The 27,179-nt window shown below is 40.9% G+C and overlaps 1 protein-coding gene across 1 annotated transcript in view; it reads left to right on the top strand.

The window, feature by feature from the left end:
• Nucleotides 1-24,049, top strand: part of LOC139444974 (uncharacterized) — a 41,166-nt gene extending 17,117 nt beyond the window's left edge. Inside the window, exon 2 of the mRNA XM_071226013.1 lies at nt 22,571-24,049. Coding sequence (XP_071082114.1) covers nt 22,571-23,446 — 876 coding nt within the window. The 3' untranslated portion in view covers nt 23,447-24,049. The remainder of the gene's footprint in view (nt 1-22,570) is intronic.
• Nucleotides 24,050-27,179: the final 3,130 nt, after the last annotated feature.

The following is a 27,179-nucleotide window of genomic DNA, read 5'->3' as shown; positions in this document are numbered from 1 at the left end:
CTTTGTCTTGTCAGATTTGAGGACTACATGTACTTCAGTTCCAGTGGCCTAGGTAACAGGGATAAATAAAAGCGACAAAACCATTTCCATTATGACAAGAAATCTCTGTAAAAATCAGAGTCCATTGTACGAATCCTTCTTTATCATAAGCATGCGTGTATTTATCACTATCCATTTGTGGTGACACCGGGTGTTTAAGAAAAGGAGAACGTATGACCTCACCGGTGGCACACGTGAGCGGGTGTGTTTTAGTGAGTGTGTCTCAGAATCATGATGAAGTACCGTCACATAACAATGTTGACAAAGTCCTCACACATTACAAAGTCCCCGCAAGTCCAATACCAATAAAGATTACGAACACCTGGTGTCATCACTCATTTTCAGTGATCCATTCATATAATTTCCACCACTATTTTCCTCTTGCGCCAGATTCGAGACAGATTTCTCTCTGGCATTGGCATTTTAAACTTTAAACAGAACGGCAAAAAAAACTTTGCACGATATTGAAGTGACTCTAATTAATAACTGAAAAAAAAAGAAAACGGTTTGAGGTAAAGTATATTTAATAAACCAAAAATTCCACAAGTTTTGAACAACTCATTTTGACATTTTGTGGCTAAATATTGTACACCAGATATTCAAAATCAGTGGGAGTTGAAAATTCAGTTGACCACATTTTCACTGCAATTCAGAGACACAATATTTGTCACTTTAATATCGAATGTTGCAACCTCGTGCCTCCATACATGCAAAGACTGCGTCGGACGGAATACGTCAAACGCCTGATGAGGTCACGTTGCAAGCGGTTCCATTATTCTTGTGAGCGGGTATCAACTCATGTCTGTTGGCGGGGAGGTGGGTCGGACTCTAACTCGCCTGTGCAAGACGTCCAAGGAGTGTTCAATGGGTGATATGTCAAGAGAGCATGCTGGCCGTGGCAGGACGTTGACGTTGTTGTTGGCAAGGAAGCTGTGTGGGGTCTGGCGTTGTCGTGTTGGTACAGAACACCTCGGGGCTGTTGCTGGAGGGGGTAGGGCAGCTCTACTGGACGGAGGATGTCATCTCTATAGCGTTGCGCATTGAGGGTTCCATTGATGGCGATGAGTGGCGTTGTCTGGTTACTAGGTTCATCAGCACCATACCCGTGCTCGTGGGTTTCACCGAAGTGGTAAATGTCTGAGACCTGCATCACTTCGGGCTTTCCTCCCACATTAAGCTGACACGCCGCGATATGACTGGAATACTGTTAAAAGCGGCGTTAAACCCAACTCACTCACTCACTCCACAAATTCCGCTCCACACCATAACGCCACCTCCACCTTAAGGAACGACTTCGTGAACGCAGCAAGCAGCTGTCCGTTCACCTCTGCGACGGTAAACACGCCGTCTGCCATCAACTCTAAACAAACAGAACCTGGTTTCGTCCGTAAACACCACGCCTAGCCAGTCCGGACGCTGCCACCGTCGCACTGTATTAGCCCATCTTATTCGTGGGCGATGTTCAGCGGTCAACAACTGTCCTCTCAACGGTCGGTAGGCACTGATACCTGCTGCCCGAAGTCTTCTGGTCACTGTGTGTGTCCACCCGCTGACCCGAAACATTCACTGCCGATGACGTCACTGTGAGGAAGCGGTTGCGGAGGTGCAACGTTCGCAGATACCCCTCTTCCTGTGGCGTAGTGACCCGTGGTCTCCCTGTCCTGGGCCTGTCCTCTGTCCTTCCAGTATGTGGGAAACGCTGCAACAAGTTTGCAACGGCAACACAAAACAGCTGAAGGTTCTTGCAACGTGGGTTTGCGTGGCCCCAATCTGGACCACCCCAGTTGCTTGCTCACGTTGTTCTGATGTTAGTCTTGTCACTTCAATTTTTTTTTTCACAATGTGGATGTTTGACATTGCGACTGTGCAGTTTTTATACCATTGGGCACGTGCATTTCTACCAGCATTGATATCACATGGTTTTACATTTTTCGCATATTCTAAAAAAAATCGGTAAAAAAATCAGGTACAACAACGATGCGTTATGGCTATGTGTTTGTGCCTGTTTGGGTTTGAACCAGTACAACTAATTCAAAATCACATTATTTTCAAATGTGCAAAGTTTATTTTGCAGTTCAGTTTAGTTACATTTTCTTCTGACTTGAAATCGTTTGAATGTATTGTATTATGAAGGTCACATTTAGCATCATTCTTTGTGAAAATAATTTCTATCAGCTGAAAGCACTACGTACTAGAACCACGAAATCCTCTACTCCAACATAATTTCACTACTGCGAAAACTAGGTAGCCTTCATGCATCATACATATCACGAGCTTAGGAACAGAACTACAACAATGCCATCCTTCACCGTCCATAATTTCTGTATATTGACAGAAGGGCAGTTTTATTTAGTATATAGGTCATTGGCCCGAAATAAACAGTCATCACAAGTAAACTTTCACGTATATAGGTTAACCTTAAAACCTGAAGTCCAGCAAGTCAGGAAGAGAAAAATTCGGATTGTGCTCAGTGTGGTGTACTGTTCACAAGCAAAAGGTACAGAAATGTGGGCGACCTCAATAACACATACAAAATAAACACAATAAGGGAAATTGGTGCTGATTCCGTGATGGCTGCATCCATTATTCAGTCACAGTGACGGTCCCTCGGGATCTGCCGGCCGCGCCAGGTGCTGAAGGATTGAGCTTCCCGTCTCCCAGTAATAGCACTGAGCCGTTCTACAGAGATTCTTTTACTTTAAAAACTTATTTATTGTGAAACGGACAGGCCATTCAAAGATTCTTCTTCAACACTTTAACATTGTGTTAGACATTTTAACGTCAGAAACGAAGAGACATAGATTCCATGTTTCTAATAATATTACTCAACAATTTATCTGTTTGGAAAGTATTTAGACTGTTTCTGGTAGAAAAATTCAACCAGTTAAATTATAATGTCCAAACAACAGGGGCAGGGGAGTATTATTCGGATTAGAAGCTAGGACGATGACCTTCCGAAATCTGAACACAAGCTTTCTCAACAGATAACATTCCACGTAACTAGGGCGGTGGGGTTGTCTCGCGCTTCAGTAGTTCATTCAGGACGAAGACCCTTTTGGGCGCAAAGTGTGAGATCAACTACTGGTGTTCCCCGTCGGGACGTACAGGGCCCCGTAACATCGTAAGTCTATACAGAAGTATGGGAGTTAAGATCGTCTTAGGTCTACGATCGCTTTGTGTAACGGGGCTCTGGAAGGTTGGGCGAATTTCTAACGGCACCTACTGTACCGTCTAGCTCAACAATTTAATTTATTTTATAGCCATCGATAAGTCAATCTGAATTCATACCACTCCTCTCTGGTATATGATAAACATCATACATATTACATCCCCCAAACTCCGTTGTCCCCCAACGCTCTGTCTTCTCGCTTGTTCTCGCTTCCTTTCCTCTTCCCCCTCATTTCCAACCTCCCCAAATTTACCGTCCATCTCAATAATTTCATTTTATCTTATAGCCATCCTTTCGACCGTCTGAATTCCTGCCATCCTTCTCTGGTATAAGATAAAATATAACACATATCATCCCTTTAATGCATACCCCCACCCTCTCTATATATATTACACATTTCTCATTATTAGGTAGTGACCTACTCCTGTGCATGCAATGGAAAGTTGTATTATCTGACAGTACTACCGTGAATGTGGTTAACGAACCATTGATGAACGCATACCTGAGGGATTTCGGTGATCAGCGGCATTGAACATGGGAAATAACGTTGAAATGCTGGTTCGTTCTTCGTTCCATTAACAATTCACATTTTCCCATAACCCAGCGTGTAATCCACCTCCAGGACATTGCCAGCGTTGTTAACACTGAGACAACGTGTCATGAAGTGATTGCATATTTGTGTAATGCTTCGGACGATGACAGCAATCACCCCATTATTTTAGGAAATACTATTCATTTTACAAATGACCTAAATATATTAATTCATTTTTATGTTGATTCTTATTATTTCACACAGCTAAAATGTTGCGCTTTAATAATGTTTCTGATTCAAGATTATGAGTTCATTCCAATACAGTTATGTATCAATCTCGCCATACTCTATTGAGTGTGGTCAGCCGATGCTTTAAATTGTGTTTACAAACTATTCATTGCTAACGTACCATCAAATACAGCTATAAATGAGCTGGAGGCAAGTATTGTCATGAGTAAAATAAATCATTCATGGTATAACCTTTATTTACCGTCAGTGTTTAGATTGTATGGTCCGTTGAGTGTTACCGGCACGACATCAATTACTTCTCATCTTGCATCCAAAATAATGCCAAATTGATCCACAATCAAATGGTAACACGGAAAAGCTAAACATAAAGTGTTTTACTGGAGGCATTATAGGATCACTTTCTCCAGAGCGGTTTCTGGAAGCGCTTAAGTCATGAAAGTACACGATAAATAAGCCTATGGGGATTCCATTTACAGGTTCCTGACTCACTGATGGTTTAATGAAAGCAGGGTCTATAAAAACAACATGGCAGCGTTGTGACCGGGGAAGTAGGACACTTGTTCAACAATCTTGTATACAGAGTGTGAGTCCAGTTATTGTCTACATAAATGTTAATGGTATGTCACATATACAATCACTTCTAAAAGTTCGATAACTGTCTAAAATGTCGTGAATTGTATTAAAAATATATAACCTCAGGAAGCCTTAGGGGTATATATGCTCGTGTTTCTAATGCATATTATCAATCTTATCGTATAAAAATCATGATCATCTGATGCCTGCGGATACATTCAGCCCTGCAATCTCATGGGGTTCCCGATTACTCGTGTTATTGAGGGGCCACAGGGGGCACTCGTCTAAAACACCGCAATTCGCTGTGCAGAGTTACGACCCTTGTGCGCAACAGAAACCTATTGGCGGTTGTTTGCATTCCAGAGTCGCTGTCATTAAGGGTCTAGGTTCGTCAGCTCGTGTTTCACCAAAGAGGTAAACGTCTAAGACCTGCGCCACTTCATTCACAGGCCATGCATAAATCATTTTATTACCCACGTGGTGAAGATACAGGTGGTAAGATACTATATCCGTACGTCACACGTGTGTTGTACAAGGTTGACCTTGTCTTATTCGTTTTGATTGGATAACCGTGACCTCTGTCATGCCGGGACCTATTTATTTCATTCATAAAAAATCGCGAGACGTCATTCTTTTTGCAACTACAAGGCAGAACTGAAGCAATCTCATGTGAGCAATGGATATTAACAAACATTTTATTAAACCAAACAAGATAGTCACACGCATCAAATTCGGTTTGCATCCTATATGAGTTATGCATTGATCTTCCACAGACATTATATAATCGAGCTATATCCATTTACAATGTACGAGTACCGTTCAATAGATCGAGGGTCCCAATGAGCGCGACGCACCCGACTACTTTCGCAACTTCCAATTTGATTTAACGTAAAAGGATAAGCGTGGTGAAATGAAGTCAGTTTAAACGATCTGGACAGATATCTAGACTTACTTAGGATGATCCGGCTGTGCCATCAGTGTCCTCTTCAAAGCGTATTTTGTGGCACTGTTTCGGGAGTTGTTTGTTCACGACTGCACAACCACATCACTCAAAGTGAACATTTCCGATACAAATCATTCGAAAACTCCGTAGAAGTGTGCCTGATTTCTGACAATGTGGCCCAAAATATTTTAAAGGTGAACAATAACATTCCCTATCTCTAGCGTAAAACGCGGAGTAGATCACGGTTGTCTTTTCTTATTCCGGTGGTGACCTTGCCCTTCGTTCGAAGCTGTCACTAACATGCAAGCAGACTTGAGCGTGTTAATTTTCACGTCTTCAGTAAAGGGTCGGTGGGTGGGTGAGTTTGGTTTTACTCCGCTTATAGCAATATTCCAGCAATATCACGGCGGGGGACACCAGAAATGGGCTTCAAACATTGTACCCATGTCGGGAATCGAACCCGGGTCTTCGGCATGACGAGCGAACGCTTTAACCACTGGGCTACCCGACCGCCCCTTCTGTAAAGGGTGGTACAGTACACATGAATGTCTTTGGCGAACATTCTGATTTCCCTCCTCCAAAATGGCACGGACATGATATAAGTTCAGCTGATAGAACAAGGAAACGGAACCATTTTGAATGCACAGAAGGGACCAAGGCAGACCAACTGATGGTCCGATATTCAAAGCGCGGCGTTAATGAGACTTTTCAAAAAAATTTATAGGTGTCCTGCGTACTAACAACATGACGCTTGAATTCTCATAAGTTGAAGAAATTCTTTCAAAAGGATCTTGAGCGTCGGTGCTGTTATGTTTGCAAACACAAGTGCAGGCGCATGTTGTTAATGCGTATGCATATGAATGTCAACAATGCCCATATTTGGGCATATATCAATATTCATGCGCAACCAGATTTTGCAACCGGTTTCCGTTTTGTCTGTCAACGAACAACAGTTGTTATGTATTTACACTTACATTTACATATATATTTAACGTGGGTAATAAATAAAATACCACACTCATTCTAGTTAGATACCATTTTTACGAAACTCGTGAACTTTCTATGCTATCTGACCGCTCGGTCAGATACCATAGAAAGTCCACTCGTTTCGTAAAAATGGTATCTAACGAGAATGAGTGTAGTATTCTCTATATCTGCCCTGGGCACAGGGGGCCTCTCGTCTAATTATACGACACCCGCCATTCCATGTTCAGAGTCGTGGGTTCGCATCCAAGGTTTGCCGGCAATATCATCCTTGGTTGTCAGCTCCTTCACCTTCCCTCCTACATGGAGCTAACACATTGTTATAAATTACTGAAACATTTTTTAAAGTGGCATTTAACCAAGTCTGCCAACCCACTGTATGTTAAACGTCTTTCTTTGAATTTACAGTAACACCTATGGATTGGTCATATCAAAACATGTTCGATTATTCTTTCACAATGACTTTTGTGACATATGAATGCCGTATTTATGATCTCAACGCTGTATTCATAAATAAATTGTTCTTTCTTCACGTCAATAATATATATCGTAGAGATGTTAACTGACCTGATGACATTTCTGAACAGGTTTGGGTTTTTTCGAAAAAAATGCCCCATGTGGATTCGACAAGGGACAGACTTTGATCATAAGTAATTAGACGCTGGTACGTTTTCAAACATTAAACTGACATGTGTATCCGTGACAGTCATTAGCTACAAATAGTCACTGGAATAAGTCGTCCCCTGTGCTGTTTGTTGCATGCATTGTGCAGCACGGTGGCTGGTTCTGTGTGTATTGAAGTAGGGAGCATGCCAAATAGCCCAGCGGAATCGCAGCCTAAGCCAAGAACCAGAATCCTTGGTGCAATAAAACACGAAAGACGAATTATTTTCGCTAGTGTCCAATTGTCCAAACGATGCCGCCGTTTGGCAACTTGGACAACGTTTGCATATTTTAGTCATCAGTCGACACTGGAAGGTTCTACAGAATACCTCAGCGGGGCAATTGCACGTAGAGGTGATGTGCGTAAGTGGAGGGCATTCATCACACTGGTGGCGTATCATGTGAATACATACACCAGAACGCACCATGTCTACACGTTTCAGCTGGATCGCTGCACAAATCATTCAAATGAACGAAGTAAATATGTCCATAGATGTTCTATCGGTAACACCTTGAAAAAATTGTATGCGTAAACTATGCGCTCTTCAAAGTATTACGGAACAGTATGAATAATATTTGGTCATTACAAGAGTTACTTTTCCAGATCAGTGTGAGAAACTTTAGATATATGTATTATGGCGGTTGAAACGTTTGCAGTCACTTATGGTGTATTGGTGCTGACCTGCATGACGAAATTATCTGGGTTGGTTTCTGATTAAACATATCTGCACAAGTGGTGAAGAACACCAAGTTGGACCCCCTTAATAGTGGCACCATCACGGGCATTCGAAGACATGCTTGTGCATTCTGGTGCGCCAGAAGAAGGGGTTGTGGGTACAACTACTATTTTCTTCTTATATCAGAGAAGAATGGTATGAATTCAGCTGGACGAATCGATGGCAAGAAATTTAATTAAATTGTTATGTTGGACGATAAATTAGGTGCAGTGCGATTGGAAACGAGAGGGGGGAGCTGTGAGAGTGCGAGAACTAGCGTGAAGACAGAGGAAGAGAGCCGTGACACTTAGGCATTCCTCCGAAGTGTATCCCCATGAGGATCTATTAATGCTTTCACACTGTTCGATGTTCGGATGAGCCTTGAATTTGTTTGAATTTCTCCAAATAACGGATAGGAAGGGAAACAATAGGTTTTGAGAAAGTCGAACTGTCGTTCTGCTTTGCAAAGCATCTTCTTGCTGGAAGACCCATTATCACATGTTTCGTGACTCTATCATCAGTGATTCGAAAGCACAGGATTTCCTAATTCCACATTTCCATTTTGGCCCCAAATGGTGCCATTGTCAAATACACAGTACTCTGATGATTAGTCAGAGACAACACTTGCTGATGGGATACATTTTAACACTACTCCGATGTCAGCAGTAAACGCCATAAAAACTAGGTCGATGGGTCGAGATGTATTGATGATTCAGTGATTTCGGTTCAGCAGCCTCAAAATGTTCAAAGTGTGGGGATGTCTTTACGGCAAGGGATAGCACAAACTTCGCGTGTTCTTAATACCCCAGAGACATTCCACTCAGCGTTTAAACCTGTCATTAATGCGTGGGTGGGTGTCAATGTTATTAGCCGTTTAAACTATGTATGTTTTTATACATTTATGTTGAGCAGAGTATCTGTCAAAACACAATATACTGCGGAAAAAATAACTAATCACGGAGTAATATTGTTTATGAATGTTCTTACATGTTTGTTTATTAGGGCTCCAAGCCGAAAGGCTGTACAGCCCTATTGTAATCGTTCGATTTATTTTTATTATTTATATTTTTCCGCCGATTTTTGTACCAGACCTAGCAAAATAACCACTGGATCGATTTGTTCAAAGTTTGTGTGTGTATGTAGACTGTTGAGTACTTGTGCCCGCCCAAAACCCAAGGCCCTAGGCCCAAAGGCCAAGGGCAGATAACTAAAAAAACATAATGTATTTCGCCCTATTGCTCCGCAACCGCTTATCCGATTACTTTGAAACCTTGCATGTATCTGCTGCTTGAGCTGCTTGACATTTTTTGTTCTTTGACTTTGGTCATTGGTCACGAGGTTTGGTAGCGATACTGGATTTAAGGTTTTCACAGTGTCTTTTGGGTACCTGTCTTCAAATGCAAACAACTTTGAGTCCACTGCATTAAATGCTTAAATGAGCGAGACGACTCTAGGCTTTGTCTCATCGACATACACTCTGAATGTCAACTGCCTCACATGGTAGGTAATTGCACGTCATAGCCAAGTTAATGTGTCACAGATTATATGGCAACATATTATCAAGTTATTTATAGTTTATAAATCATTGTTCAACAGGACCACAACTCGTTATCAAGTATTAAGTTGGCAATTAATGAAGTCAACCGTATTTATTCATGATTTCTGATTTCATTGGTTTCTCTGCCGATTGTGAGTACAAAGTGTACTCACCATTATTTTCCTTCTCGGTGATGTGGTTGAAATAATGAGTGATGTAGCAGGGGAAAACTCAACTCACTCACTGATAGCCAATACAAAACGTCAACGCCACAGAATACCCAGTCTCGACCTTCCCCTGAAAATATTCGATCAGGCGTAAAAGGCAAAATATTTGGAGTGAGTGAGTGAGTATGGTTTTACGCCGCTTTTAGCAATATTCCAGCAAGATCACGGCGGGGGACACCAGAAATGGGCTTCACACATTGTGCCCATGTCGGTAATCGAACCCGGGTCTACGGCGAGACGAGCGAACGCTTTAACCACTAGGATACCCGACCGCCCCCAAAATATCCGCGAAACCTATATGAAAGGATAATTAAAAGTCAGCGATGACACTAGGTGTTCACGAAAATGGTTAGCCTGTCTGCTTTGCCCTTCCGATAGCACCCGCTTGCCGAAGAAAGCGACTATGGTTGTCGTAAGAGGCGGCTAACGGGATCGGGTGGTCTGGCTCGCTGACTTGGTTAATTCATGTCATTGTTTCTCAAATGATTAGATCGATGCTCATTTTGTCAATCACTGGAATTTCTGCTCCAGACTCAATTATTTCCGCCCTGCCGTCATATAGCTGGAATATTGCGACGTTACACAACAAACAACAAACAAACGAACAAGTTTTACGTGGAACCTGGATGCATTGATTTTATAATATGTGTAACATTTGTTCCTGAGATCGGTACCCGTGATAGTATCTGCAACATAAGGCTGAAGTCCTAACAACCGTGACACCACCCTACGATCTGTGGCCATAATACATAATGCTTCACATTAACACTGCATTGGCAATGCCGTTCCCAGTCCATCTTCCCGAGGCAAGGGAGTTAACTGACTTTAAAAGTCCAGTTCCCACCCTTGCTGAACTAGGCTGGAATTCCTGGGCTCGATCGTAGCGCCACCAGTGGTTATTACGAGTTATGTCCCTGCTAAGCCTCTCCTATGGACCAATCAGATTCCACCCCTCGTATCACTTGCATTTGCCTCAAACAATATGGCGGCGCCCAGTCAAGACGATCTGATCAAAACTGAAGATCTATATTGTGATAAAACGGGTCTTACATCGCGAAGTGCATCATCTCACGTGAGCACCTTGATTAAAAACATGAAAATATATCTCAAATATCTGTTGACAACGAGTTGGCGGTACATATGCTTTGCAATCGACCGAAATCTGCACGAAAGTGTACGAACAGGTTTTCGATTTCGTTGCGCAATTTTGATTGGACTATGCATAGACTCGTTAGTCCAGCCAAAATGTAACTCCATAATACAAGCCTAGTTCGGCAACTGTGGAAACTGGACTTTTATAGTCAGTTAACTCTCTTGCCTCGGGAAGATTTTCCCAGTCAGTTGCCCGGCACAGAAGGTTTGTCTTTGCTCTGTGGATATGTTGAGGCCATCATGGTAAAATAAGCCTCGATGGCATTCACACGTGCATATGTTCCATGTGGTTAAGATGGTTCCTTTGGCAAGAAATCAAGAAATAACTCTCACAACCTTTTAGTTTCAAAACCTGTACAAAATCATATACATCGGGAGATGTCAAAATCACACTTCGGTGATTCTTGTAAACAGTTTACTGTGGATTCCACTGTTTGTAAAATCCGAATAGAATCAGAGATTAAAGAAACCTGTACAATGCTTGTCACAAGGCCCGACTTATGTGAAGATCGGGAGGTCGTAATGTGACAAAATGTCCATCTTTCAAAATCCAGATGTTTGTTTTCATTTTGGCAAAACTTCCTTTATAATATTGAATTTGAGACAAAGTATTTCATACACAAAACTCATGTTGATTTTTTGGTAAGATAGCTGTAAATTGTTTCATAATTCATACAATGAATGGTTCTGTAATTTTGAAATATGTGTATATGTAACAAATGAAATGAACGTGTCGTACAGAAGTGAGACGTAAATATACTATTGTTTCTCTGTGTCTTGATTGATTGCGAATCATTGCATGGGGAGGGTGTAGTACGTTGTTCCTGCAACAACTAGTAGTCGTTAACGCCAGAGAACAATCAGTCTCCATTATCCGCCGAAACAGATTCCACTGGAGGTAAAAGGCAAAACAATGCGGAAAAATATTCCAATGGATCACTGAAAATAGGTGATGACACCAGGTGTTCGCGAAAAGGTTAAAGGCCCTGCCGGATGTACCCGCGACTCACACAATTTACGTAAGAAAGTAAGTGTCTATATGTTACCTGACGTCGAACGGCAGTATCCCTGTCTTACGACGGCAGCGTGTTAACAATGATTATCGAATCTGGTCCAGACAATCCAGTGTCAAAATAGCGTCTTTACTGATTTTGTTGAAACCATAAGTAAACTTTGAAAAACATTTCATGCCTACGAGTAAAGAGAAACAGGAAGGTATCTTCACACTGAGACTGCCATCATCGTAAAGCTAAGGCTTTATTAGTTCTGTATTATTGACCATCAATAGTTTTATGGGATTTTCGATGAATAATTTTCTAAATTCAGTTGTACTTGAGATTGAACATGATATGGGCTCTAAAATAAATATCCTGTGTACAGTTTGTCTTTCATCGAGTTCTTAAGGATTGAACCGGTACGACAGGACATGCTGACCCTTATCGGGAACACCTTGTGTCATCACTGATCCATTCGTATAGTTTTCATCGTTTTGTTGTCTTTGTCGTGCAAGGAAATCTGTGTCGGGGGATAATTGAGACAGGTTTGTTTGACGTTTTATGTTTACAATCAGCTGCCACTGCGATGATATATGTTAAGTTATATCTCACAGTTTCAATCGTTAAAAGATTAAGGCATCATCTCTTGGGTATAAACAATTTGATACGTCTTATCGCGCACAGTCTTTAATACAGTATGTTAGGAGGACATTGAAGCACGCCACAGCATGGGTTATTGTGGTTTAATGCCTAACAGCACGGCGTTATATAAAGCAGACACATAAAATTATTAACGTGGGATGGCTACAAACTGAGTGTGAAACATCATTCCGAAATTATTTGGTGATGGCTTCATGTGTATGATAACATTATACCCCCTGGTGGGTGTGCGTTATGATAGATATCCAGACATATGAGACGAATGCTGTAAACACGCGTCGGGGTAATCCGACTCTACCTTCGAGAGATACAAACTCATATATCCAAGCCATGTTATTGAGTCCAGAAAAAAATGGAATCAGCATGATCATACCAAAAAATGTCCATCAATTGTGCAATGTTCCATTGTCACTTGTAATGTTGTGACAGATTGGTTCATACTTGGCAGTACAACGTACATATCACTCGTGTGAACTCATACAAGGTATGAATACCACAAACATGAAGGTGACTGCAAAGCCTAATTTGATCATCAAGATGGCACGCTATGATGAATTATTAAATCATATTTCGATCATTGAGTATCGATTGTGTTTTGTCCCTGGCACACAGCTCGTTCCCTGGAGAGGATGTGTTTCTGAGGGATAGAGTCATCCTTAAAACAACTTTAACGCAAACATTGACTAAAGAATATGTCAGCCCCATGTAATGTATCTTACTGCCACATGGGTTATTGTTCCTTGTGCTTTAGTGTCTGTTTCATTACTTTAAACCATTTCAAGTGTTCCCTGTCCTTATATTAATGGAATATTGCCATAAGCAGAGTAAAACGCACCTTATTGATTCTAATAAAATGCAGCCTTAAAAACTTTGAATTGATATCAGGTATTGAACAAATTTCAGAAGTCTTCCAAACATCTGAAATATTAATTTCATGCTGTGAAAGTTGACCATTTGCCCATCTCCAAGGCAGTTCTGCACATTCAAGGATATTTAGGTTTGTTAGCTGCTTATTTATTGATGCATTGTGCAATTGGCCATGATGGTAGTCATCACGACCTTGTACAAAGATGTCTGACATCTAACAAGCTGTTGCTCATGGCGACGTATGTCATCCGAGCAATTATTGGACTCGGGATGCATTGGCTGATTCGCGTCTGGCACCATCAATGAATCACGAGGATATACAGCTGGAATACGATGATTGCCTTCCTGATATAAATGCTTTTATGATTTGCTAGGCCTACCTGATGATTCTGACTGATTATTTATATTGTTTGTGTCTTTCATCTCATGTGAATATATCCCGATGTGGAATGAAGCGTGTCATTAAGTTGTATTCTAGGACGTCGTCTGTTCATAACAATACACCATGATGGAATATTAATGACTCATTAAAATGATTGATCAACATGCATTTGTTCATAAGTCATGCTTTAGGGTACGGGTGGCCCAGTGGTCTAAGGCGCCGCAATTCGTCGTGAAGAGTTACGTCCCTTGGGTACGCGAGAAACCTTTGATCGTGGTTTCGAATGTCGGTTCGCACGATTTTGTTCCTAGGTTTGTCAGCACCATACCCGTGCTCGTGGGTTTCACCGAAGTGGTAAACGTCTGAGACCTGCACCACTTCGGGCTTTCCTCCCACATTAAGCTGACACGCCGCGATATAACTGGAATAGTGTTAAAAGCGGCGTTAAACCCAACTCACTCACTCACTCCTAGGTTTGTGAGCACCATACCCGTGCGCGTGGATTTCACCAAAATTGTAAAGGTCTGAGATCTGAATCACTTCGGGCTTTCCTCCCATATCAAGCTGACGTCGTGATATTACTGGAATATTGTTCAGCTGCGTTAAACCAAACTTACTCACTCACTCACTCATTATGTTTTAAGATGACGAGATATGTTTTATGTTCTTCTTGGGTAAACCGTCTCCGTGGTCTTGTGGTAGAGCGTCCGCCCGGAGAGCGGACGTTTTAAGATGGTACTTGGTGTTACCCTGTCTGGCGCTCGGCATTAAGGGGCTAAAACAAGGACTGGTGGGCTCGGAGTCTGTATACTGTGTCTGAGTGGGGTATTCATGTTAAACTGCGGCATGGTATCTCAGTGAGCTAACACTATAAATCGGTATCAGTCCGGACTAGTAGAAGCAGCCACACACACACATGCATGCTCGTCTCTATATAAGTGCAATAATCATGGACGCGACGTTAAACCCGATTCCACCTCACGTCACCTTATGGTTAATGTATGTGAAGCATACGCGGTGCGTGTCTTACCATCATCAAAATAAAAGTCTAGTGAACCTATAGTACAGTATTTCATAGAGTAGTATAGGTAATAGGGGTTCTGCCGCAACTCCAATGGAGCCGGATTTATATACCTATACTGCATAAAAAATGCCATCTGTAGTAGCAGTATAGGTATATAAATCCAGCTCCAGTGGAGTTGCGGCAGAACCCCTATTACCTATACTACTCATAGTTTGGTAATAACGACCATTGTCGTTGAGATAAACATCGGCTGAAACTTGAAATAACAGAAACCATTATGTAGTCTGTGGCCATTAATGGACCAGGTGCCCTTACATCCGGGTTGCAATCACTCAACACTCACGCGTCAGATGAACAATCAAAGTGTATTGATTTTAAGCAACCCCGACAGCTCGTGGTCAGGCGACGATCGCCATACAAACGCATCCCTTCACGGTCTATGAAATACTGCAATATAATAACCAAGACGTAACGCAAAGAAGAATAGATGGAATATCATTGTGTAATTGTAGAACATTCATTGTATGCCAGTCTCAATTATTGATAATAATGACATATTGATTAGTGGTAACATTCAAAGTAGGACATACCGTGGTTAAATAACCTTTTAAAGATAACACGAAAATAATGACATATTGATCAGTGGTAACATTCAAAGTTCGACATGATGTCGTTAAATGACCTTTTAAGATCAGCGATATCACGATGATAGTCTGTGATCTTTAAATCGACATTGTCCCTCCTGCATGTGTACATAGTTTGTCAATATTCAAACCACAATGACTTAACACATTTTAGAAAACATATTTTATAAACATGAGGCAAAAACTTAGTTGCACAAAGCAAAATGCACTGCTAATCTTTGGCTTGTGTTCACATTATCTTGATTGAAATGAAACAAGACGTTCTTGTCCATATCTCAGACAGACTGTCGCTATTTATAACCAGCCAATCAAACGTCGGTCTGGTTACAGCGACATTTAACCATCCTGTACTCAGATTATATCGCACAAATGTCAAAGGTTCTCGCTTGACATAGTTCAGACAGGGGTAGGTTTTTCACAAAGTTCATGCACGGAGTAGGCTCATTTGACTTCAGTGAGTATACACTGCCCCATTTCCCTTGCTGACTAAAGTTAGACAAGCAGACTGGACAGACGTTATCAGTTATGTTCTAAAGCACCCTCTCTACACGAACTCTATTAAGCAATGACGCCGTGATGGTCAAGTGAACTTGCTTCGTTAACAGAATGTGGAAAGACAAAACTAAATCGCTGTTTTGTCTTATAAATATTTATCAAATTTAATATTTAATTCACTTGGGATCCCCTTCGCCAACCAGAATGACATGTTGGTCGAATTTATCATTGAACAAAATATTATTATCAAAAAAATATTTCATATGCATGTGAAACGTCCGACAGATTTCAGGGATTCCAATCACATTTAACAGACTGGTGCAACCAGTAGATTGCAGCACACAGGTTTTACTATTCCATGATGATGACTATTCCACTATGTCCATCGATGTCGCAATGGCATGGAATATTTGACTATTCGACAGTCACGGAGCTCCACCCTTGTCTACATAGGACGAAGTGTATTGTCGAAGGTGTAATTCGTCAAATAGTAAAAATTCTGTGACAAATATAAGAAATACATATTAATACGCACATTTAACGTTGATAGTGCAAACGTTACACAATCCGGAATTTGACGACCATTTACGGAACTCAGAAGTCTGTATGTGCAATGGAAAGAAAAAGGTCGACACTCGAGTAATGCTACAGTTATGGCTATATCAGTCCACTACACGGTCATTGATATATTCGTTGCCTCTCTTTCCTACAGTGGGTAAAGCCCATTTCTGGTATCCCCCACCGTGATATTGCTGGAATATTGCTAAAAGCGGCGTAAAACCATACTCACTCACTCACTCTTCCCTACAGCAGGCTGTAGGTTCATGTATACCTTTGGTGTGCGAAATCGTATTGCTCGAAGCACTCGTTAAATCCCTATCATAAATGAGAAGAATGAAACTTAAGAAGATTTGATTGTTTGGTTTGGTTAACGCCGCATTCAGCAATATTCCAGCTATATGACGGCGGTCTGTAAATAATCGAGTCTAGACCAGACAATCCAGTGATTAATATCATGAGCATCGACACACGCAATTGGGATCGATAACATGCATCAACCAAGTCAGAGAGCCTGATCACCCGATCCCGTTAGTCGCCTTTTACGACAAGCATAGTCGCCTTTTACGGCATTATGAAGAAAGTTTATATTTCCTGTACGACATAGAAGGCAGTTTATACCAATTGATAGTTGTAATGACATACGTCACACGAATTTCGAGGTACGTGGCATCATTGTAACGTGTTACGTACAATTTTTTACTTTCGGCACGGGTGGCCCAATCGTCTTAGGCGCCGCCATTCGCTGTGCGTACGTGGGACACGCCAGAAACCTTTGATTGTGGGTTCGAATCAGGGTTAGCCCCAATTATGTTTCTAAGGTTGTCAGCTCCATACCCCTGCTCGTGCCACCAATGTGGTAAAAGTCGAAGACCTGCATTACTTGGGGCTTTCCTCCCACAGTAATCTGACACGCCCTGATATAACTGAAATACTGGTAAAGCCGTGTCACATTCAGCTCACTCAATCATTCATGGATGCTGTCACTGCTCTCGAGAGTTTTCTCGAAAACTTATCGCTTCCATTTGTGTGCTACAGATACGAATTATGAATACCCTTCAGCATCGCCGTTGTTCATCACTGTGTTGGATATTGTACACCAAATACACAATCCCCTGGCACGTTCGTATTATGGAGAACTATTTTAATACGATTAGTGGATTACAGTTTCGTACTGCACCTTTTCATGGATGGTTTTAAACGTTGCGATCGTCCTACATTTCTTTTATTACCATAGGAGAGACCCTAATATGGCTTGCTATAACGAAGTCCAAAATATTTTTTTTTTAAATAACCATTTATAAGACAACGCTTTGGTATTACGTCACAATGGCATCCTCACAGACTTTAAGTGCACGACAGGGCATCCAGTTATTTCCAATCAATCAAAATGACCGACCTCGGGTATTTTCATCACACCCGGAGGGCACCTCTGGTACTTCAGTCTCATTAATTGGGCTCTTGATACAAACCTGATTGCTGTCTCGTGTTTTTGCTCTTCAAGGGGGCTGCAGTGTTTTCACCCGGACCCGCCGTACTGAAATCAAATTATAAAAAATCGTAACAAAGAAAAAACGAAATCAATAATCTTTTTAAGTATCGCTGAAACACTTCTTACCGAGGAATTAAGTAAGGTTCAAAAATAAATTTGGATTCAGCAGTTATTTTTTTGAGTGGAAGGAGTAAAACTGTGATTAGGTTTTAGGAGGAATGGTGAACGATGTTAACGATGTTAAACATAACATATCTTAAACCTTTGATAGAGTTTCTTTGACCCTTCTAAGGTAAAAATGTATTTACTTCTGATGCCCACTTTTATCACAAGCTCATAAATACTCGGGGCGATCGGGTAGCCTAGTGGTTAAAGCGTTCGCTCGTCACGCTGAAGACCCGGGTTCGATTCCCGACATGGGTACACTGTGTGCCCCCGGCCGTGATAGTGATGGAATATTGCTAAAAGCGGCGTAAAACCATACCCACTCACTCATACATACTCGTAATTGAATATTGTAACCATACACGATACACGGCAGTGAGGAAATGGCTTTCTATTTAAAGTGATGTTGCTGCGCACATTACTGTTAGTCATTGCATTTAGAACCATGGGTAATGAGGCCGGACATACTAAATAAAAAAAATCATTTGTCATTATAACGACAATGCACGAGTTTGAATAATACCACGGATCCACCGTATTAAATGCATGCACATACAGTTTATCATCATTCATTCCCGGTCAGTTGCAACATGATACCTTGCATGTAGGTCACATCGCTCAAGTTGATGACAACTCCACCGGGAGGACAGCCACGACTAACAGCTTTCATCTGTCTCTCACATGGGAAATGTCATAGTGTTTCAGAGTGGATGTAGGTCAAGGAAAATCTCACATGCTTCAGCAAGAGAATACAGTCAAACCTCGTCAGACTGGACCCTGTAAGGTCGTCAACCCCAAAAGTCGACTACTGTTGGAAAGGTCAATGCAAAATTACAGACACATCACCACTTACCCATGCTACATCATGTGATATATGTTATCACGTTGATTACACTGGGAACTGTACTATCCAGATCAACCATGTTTCAGTGTTTTCGCGGGTCGCAACTTTTACAAACTGTAACAGACTTTGTATGACTTTTTCTTTTTTTGTATGGTTTGTTGTTTTGCGCCGCACTCAGCAATATTCCAGCCATATGACGGCGGTGTGTAAATAATCGAGTCTGGACCAGACAATCCAGTGATTGACATCATGAGCATCGATCCACGCCATTGGGATTGATGACATGCATCAACCAAGTCAGCGAGCCTGACCACCCGATCCCGTTACTCGCCTCTTTTGTACGACAAGCATAGTCGCCTTATACGGCAAGCATGGGTTGCTGAAGACCTATACTACCCCGGATCTTCACGGGTGGCATGGGGTATGATGTGTTTTCTTCATGCCCTAGGCGTGTAATGGCAACCTGTCACGTGAACGGTCATCAGTACAGCAAAACAGTCAAACAGGGTTCCATCCGCTAAAAATAAATATTTCAGGGATTATACATGTAGAGTTCAGTTATCATTCTCATCCTCATCGTTGACTCTGACAATAAACACAATAAATATAGTAGACATAAAATCGAGTTGAGTAGAACAAAAACAGTCAGAGATACATAGTTAAATTGTCTTCCCTATCATCAGCCGAATAAATCATTACGAAGTAAGTAGGCTTCAAAGAAAAGTTTTTTCCAACATTAATTGTCAACATTAATGTTGTGTTAAACGTAATGATTTATGTAATGTTTTTATTTGTTTTGTTTTTGTTACGACAGACAATTCATAACATTGTTTTATACTAACTGAAAATGAAACTGTGCTTCATATAAAGTTCAACAACTATAAATATATTCTGAATTAAAATAATGCTTCTTTCAAAATATATTCATGAAGACATCTCCTCGACCTAAAGGTCGTGATTCACATTTTGCACGTGCATTTTCATGCATGGCCACAATTTGGATGCCTGCGTAATTGTCGGGAGCATGATACTCACACACGTGGGTTTTGAATATCAACAGCACATGATGATATTGTACCTACCATTTGCTCATGAAAACATTTTTACCATAAATAACGCTTACCGAACACCACGACTTGCTGAAAATCAGCGTCTATGCGCCGTGGGTATGCTGGTAACAAGAATGGCGCAAAACGAAGTTACTAGACATTTTAATGGTTATCTTCAAACAATATCATCTCTTTGGAGGGGTTATCAACAGCAGGACAACTTTCGTGGCTAGCCACGGACCGGACGCCCAACTGAAACGTCATGTCAACAAGACAACCTTATGCGGTTGGTGAATCTATGGAATCCATACCAAACTGCCACATTAACAGCTCGGAGAATCCCTGGGCAGTAGTGGTAGAACTGTACGCAATTGAGGGAGCAAAACATCCGGCCCCGACATCTAGCGATACGCCCAATTTGGCTTCCACCTGACCAGACTGAGACAGTGTACTGTTCACAGATGATGTTCTGAGGCAGGCGCCCAGAACGTTAAAGCAACCCTTGCGTTATTCAAGTGGAAGTGTAATGAATTGGGGTGGAACCCCAACTCATGGCACAACAAAACTCATCGGTGTTAATGGCAATTTGAATCGCGTACGCTACCGGGACGACATCGTCAGAGATGTTCTTTCATTTCGCAAATGCAGGGACGTAAGGTCACGGTGCAGCAAGATAATGCCCGCCCTCGTGTTCCACGTGTTGTAACAGACCTTTTGATACAGCATTACGGTGCCGCACTTACATAGCCGGCATCTCTGAGAGAACAGAACGACCCCTACAACAGGACCAGAACCAGCCGGTAAGGCTAGGTCAGTTGAACCAATCTTCGGTTGACATTTGGAACAACATCTCCCAGGCTGTTTTCAATCATCTGGAGTTGCCACTGTCTCGCCTGTATCAACGCAAATGGTGGCAACATCCGATATCGACATTGCGAGTTGTTACATCGCCTCTATTTAAGAGTGTGTCACTCTGCCTCCTGTTACCGGGTATAAGTTTTGTCAATGGATTTGTTATGATAAAATATTGACCAGACGAGTGACCAAATATTATGTTGTTATATTCAATAACATAACATTTACACAACTTAATATGACGCACAGTCACTCTTTTCCGCAGAATATATGAAATATATTGATTTATATTTTTGTATTGTATATGACTGTCACAACACAAAAACCTGTTTTGTCGTCGTATATCCTAGTTATACAGACAACACTGTGTACTTAAATACATTGTCTACCACATCTGAAACGTGACAAACAACTGCAACAAAACTAGAACTGTCGGCAGTGAGTTGATCCACTTCTTCATCATCAGTGTTCACACCTGGGAAATTTAATCATCCTTCCCGAGAAGGCTGTCGCACATTTTGACACGACACATATAAACAGATGGCGTTTTCACGAGACTCTAACATGAACTAATAGATTACCTGATCAATAAATGACGCGAAATCTCAAAGTTGTTTTAGTTATCATAATACAACTGTGGGGAAATAATACCTTTGTACGCCATATGCTTAAATCAGTTTAGTTCATCATTTGATGGTCATAACAATCTGTTTTTAAGAGCTACATAAAACTGTTCCGTGGTTGCAACATACTAGATACGTGACACAGCTGGCTTCTGTAATGCTTCTCCTTGTTTTGTATCAGGACTGAGGAGTTTAAAATGTGTCAGACATTTATTTTGTGAGATTGTGATATGCAAAACGTGTTTTGGTAAAGCTTTCGTGTTTTTTTACCGGAAAAAAAATGATTGGATGTCCTCGAGAAGGTCTGACAATCTTGATACTGAGCAGACATACTAAATTTTTGTTTAACTATATCCCCAACACAAGACTCTTGACATTTTGTAGAAGGGGGCGTTATAGAGAAATAACACATCTGTATAACATTATGGAAAAGTCGCCTCTTTATGAAATAACCAAGACATATGTAGGACAAGAAATGCTCGAGCGTCGTAATCCTTTACCTGTTACATTGACACTTAGAAGTTGTTTGTACGCCACTTGTTCGTATGTTGTTATTTGAGACGATATTTTTGCCCCTTGAAACCCGAAAATAATGTGCACACGAACACGCAAGAAAACGTGACGATATGAAACCACATGACAAGGATTAAGTTATATATATGTTGACTGATATATATGTATCGAGTTGGCGAAGTTTGATATACATGTATCGAGTTGGCGAAGTTTCACTGGTTTCATCAAATGTGTTCACTACCATAACATACATTTTTATACCAAAACATGATAGTGAAAATGTATTCTCACCCTTTTCGAGAACACAGTCATGGTGTCAGCGCTGATTTTTTGTAATCTATTTTAATTATTTTCACTTGTATTTTGCCTTTAACGCCCAATGAATTATGATCAGGCAGATGATTGATACTGATTATTCCGTCTGTGAAGTTTTATAATTGATAACAACTTTAATAATTTAGACATAACCTCATTGACAAATATTGAATATGTGTCGAGAATGTATTCCGATAACACATGTGATGTACAACAAGACATGATCTTGGAATGAAGCTATTTTGAGAGATTCCTGTCAAATTCTGTTTCCATTGATTTCTCATTTGAATATGTTTTATTTTCAGGGTTCGTCCATTGGAAAGAGGTCAAGTGAACAAGCTTTAGACTTGGATCTAGAATCTCAATTAAGCAGAGTGAAGCGACTAGATGCTGGCGATCCTGGGCTTTCTCGTACCAAGAGACGAGATGTTGCCGATAGCGATGGATTGTCACGCATGAAGAGACATAACTTGGATGAAATGCCGTCCCTCTCTCGCGAGAAACGGCGCGAGTTGGAAAATCCCGCACTATCTCGAATGAAAAGGGGCGACCTTGACGACAATCCTGGCTTATCTCGTGAAAAAAGGCAGGATTTGTATGAAAATGACGGTCTCTCTCGCATGAAGAGAGACGATGTACTGGATGCTGGACTGTCACGCCAAAAGAGACACGATGTGGATGACAATATGGCACTTTCGAGAACAAAGAGAGGGGGAAACAATCTTTTGAGAGTAAAGAGAGTGGATCCCGATTCTTCAGAGCTGGAGAGAGTGAAAAGAGGGGAAGTAATTCAGATTCGCAAAAGGCGAGATACTGATGATGCGGGGAAAGATATTTCTGCCGACATCACTCCAAATGAGAAGACAGAGAAGAGAGAGACTGAAAACCTGAACCTTGCAAAAGCTGATAAAAAATCAGTGGTGAAGAAGTCATCTCACAACATGAACAAACGAAAACGAGGCTACTGGGAGAAGAGAAAAAGGGGAGACTACTTGGTCCATCAAGCCAAGAAGAGAGGAATGTCCCACAAGAGAAGAAACATGAACAAAAGAGGAAGATCGAGGATGATGAAGAGGAAATCCTTCATGGCCAAGAAGAAGCTTCTGAGAGAGACCAAAGCGAACCAAAATGAGAAGGAGTTTGTCAAGAAGTCACTTGGAAAGAATTCAGATAAACACTGATAATCAGGTGCAAATTCGCGCACAAGATCGTCAGCAAAATTGGTTGTGTTTATTTTGAATGTATATAGTATTGTGACGTAATGAAATTGTGATTCATATTTTTCTAGCAGCGGTGTATCTCTACCGTAAACTATCAGTCATTATAAGGTGTCCTGCACAGCCGTCAATGGCTCCTGCCAGTCAATAAATAAATTTCTTTTTTCGGCTACACAACATTTGTTTATGTATGGTTTCCTATCAATTGTGTTCTGCAGTTGATTACAATAACAGAACTAAGATTATTACAAAGAGCATCACCTACGGAACCGTTGTAAAAAAGATCCACAATGTATTTTTTATGTACTTGGTATCATTTGCACGAATCAAGAGACTGTCATATCAGGAATAGACTTTAACAATGCATTTGTATCTTTATTACTCTCAGCTTAATTCTGAATATAATTCTGTGGTGGTTGTACATTGTACGTGACAGGGCTAGTCAACAAGTCAATCAGGGTAATTTATCAAAATATAACCTGTAAGGTTTAATGTTGAAATCAATATAAACGTGTGTATCCTCATAGAGTGCCCTGTGCCTTTGTTGAATAAATGCTGTTAGTTAAATGTAGCCATGTTGATTTGTGATTAACATATTCAGCCATGACCTGGTGATAATTGTGGAATAAGTCTCATAATATTCTTTAAGATTAAAGACTTGGTGGGTAGCCTAGTGGGTAATATGTTGGTTCGTCATGCCCGAGTTGGATTTCCGAAATGATTACTTTATGGGAAGTACACCAAGGTGTCTCCGCGCTGATGTGGCGCGAACAATGGAAATATGGTGTAGAACCCATCTCACTTACTATCAAGACAAACGATGTGACGGGGTATCCCTGTGGTTAAGGTGTGTTTTCCCGAAAGGGAACAATGTATATGACGCATATGATTGGTTGCCTCATGGTGATGATGCTGGACAATTTGAAGGAAATCAACTTACAATTATTCACACATCTGATGAAAAAGTAACACTGCTGTACATGGCCAATGGCGTGATGTCAACATGTACCAAATTTTCAGAAAAGTTGACGTCACTATGTCATATGTCACAATTACAGTTGACAAGTTGACATTAATGTGACAGATAGCACAAGTATGGATAACTTCAGGTTCTTTAAATGGACATTTATTACATATATCACAAGTATAGAAAGTTGACATCAGTAAAACGGATGTCACAAGTATGGATAACTTCATGTACTGAAAGTTCACATTTATTACATATGTCACAAATATGGATGATTTCATGTACTGAAAGTTGACATCAGTAAATCAGATCTCAAAAGGGTGGATAAATTCATGAACTGAAAGTTCACATTTATTACATATGTCACAAATATCAGTAAAACAGATGTTACAAGTACAAATAATTTCATGTACTTAAAGTTGACATCAGTTAAACGGAATTCACAAGTATGGATAAATTCATGTACTGAAAGTTGACATCAGTAAAACGGATGTTACAAGTATGGATAACTTTATTTATCATATAATGGGTAGGTTTCTCGGCAGGATAAAGCCAACGGATAAAAACGATATCCGTTGGGGTCATATGCGGATAGAGATGCAAATATCAAAGGTCAAGTAGGGACTACTTTCAGTGTTTATAAACAAACATGGCGTCTCACTTGTCATTCGGCGATCGAGTCAGAATTAACCATCGTGAATCTGGATAAACTACAGGGATAATTGATACAATTATATAAAAAAACAGTCTTGTATACTGAAAGTCAGTGTCGAACTGCGACGTAACTAAGGCATTTTATAAGTTTGGGCAACTTTGGAGATATAAATTTCGAAACAATTTTGCGAGGGCACTAGGCCTAGCCAAGCGGGATCAGAAGCCATATCTGTGCTTGTAGACCTCTGAAACCTTTTCCACAAATAAAAATAGTTGGGTTTAGGCGAAATATGTATGGATTGTTACCTTGTTTCGTTTTGGCGCTGTGTATACATCTGATTACACTTCTTAACGTTATGACAGAACAGGCCGACTGTGAACAATCACTGGCCGTTGATGTCTCATAGACTAGGGTTAGAGTAGCTTCCCCTTGACAAAGGGCAGTTACTCTAGCGGACAGACCGATGGATTGTCGCGAAAGGCAAGTAAAAACAATTGTTGTTTTGCGTATATGTTGCTTCGCCACTGTATAAGAAACAGATTTCAGTTTGAACTATATTGGCTACTGTCACTGTCCGACTGACACATCACCTACCCTGTGACGTAATAAATATTAATGCGCGCATTCCAGGAAAACTCGCAATGTTTAGGTAATGTTTGTGAGTGAGGGGAAACGATTTTCAAGCACAGAATTTAAGAATGACATTATATGATAAAGAGGTTATCACGCTTGTGTGTTTAGGGATGGTAAATATCCTGTATTAGGAATAAACACTATGTATTTAGCTCGCCAAGGCTCGCTAAATACAATGTTTATTCCTATTGCAGGATATTTACCATCCCCAAACACACTCGCGTGATAACCTCTATGTACTTAAAGTTGATATTTACTACAGATGACACTAGTATGGATACTTTCATGTACTGAGAGTTGACATCAGTAAAACGGATGTCACAAGTATGGATAACTTTATGTACTTAAAGCTGACATCAGGTACAGGTTCAATTGATATAGGTACAGTGCCGTCATATAATGAACGTTGACATGAACTAAATAGATGTACGGTTGCATTCAAGCACATAGCCTCTATTACATTCTTCAACGATTCTTCAATGTTTTCAAAGGGAAAGAGAGTTCTTGTATACGTGAACAAGACAGTACACCAAGAAGAAAGCAGCACCCGTGAGATCACAATTAGATCTGTCGCTGTAATCTTACGCCGTTGCAAAAGTAACTAACTTAGATGCCACCAGCGTAACGATCAACTATCGAACATCTACTATGCAACCCACCGGAAAACAGTTTCTTCAAACCATTCGTTTTTTTCTGAGCAGTTTTGCCGAACAATATTTTTGTTCACTACACGTTGTTTGAGACTATCCAGCATTTCAATCAAACAATTTGGATTTTTTTAAACTGAGGAAATATATTTTTGGGGATGTACAGTGAATTCGTTGATTCGGCATTCGTTTATCCGGAAACCTCGCCTTCTGGAAGATTATTGCTGGGAACGTTTACATATGCACTAAGAGGCCTATGATTCGTTAATCCGGACATTCGTTAACCCGCACGATTTTAGGGGGGACGCTGCTGTCCGGATTAATGGGGTTTCTCTTTAGATCAACATGGTGAGGGAAGGAAATATTCGTCTTACCATTCCAAGAAATATTCCAAGATGTTTGTCATTTTTATTCAAATTCATACCTCTAAAGTGAAAACCTGTTTTTGTCATTTCCTCTTTATTCTTATTTCGACCATCTGCGTTATGGGTTTTTAAAAGAAAACTATTTACCGTGTATTTAAATAAAAGGCATAAGTAGTCCCGTGATGACGAGAGTTAAGCCAGAACGGACGCCCCAAGCACTCTCGTGACATTACCAGCTTGCAACATGAGAAGTGTTGGCCTGAAATGTCACTGCTAACATGTCACAACGCCGAGTAAAGATCTGGCACCAGTACCAAGTGAGCTATTTGACGATCGTGAATGTGTTACTGTTCCAGATATGGCATCGACTGTCGAGTGGGTGGGTGGGTGGGTGGCTTGGTGGGTGAGTGAGTGAGTGGGTGGGTTTGGG

This window comes from Haliotis cracherodii, unplaced genomic scaffold, assembly GCF_022045235.1.
Source record: "Haliotis cracherodii isolate W230 unplaced genomic scaffold, xgHalCrac1.p SCAF_6, whole genome shotgun sequence".
Classification (NCBI taxonomy): Eukaryota; Metazoa; Mollusca; class Gastropoda; order Lepetellida; family Haliotidae; genus Haliotis; species Haliotis cracherodii.
The sequence above is the reverse complement of the archived record's forward strand: the minus strand, read 5'-3'. Positions and strand labels throughout refer to the sequence as shown.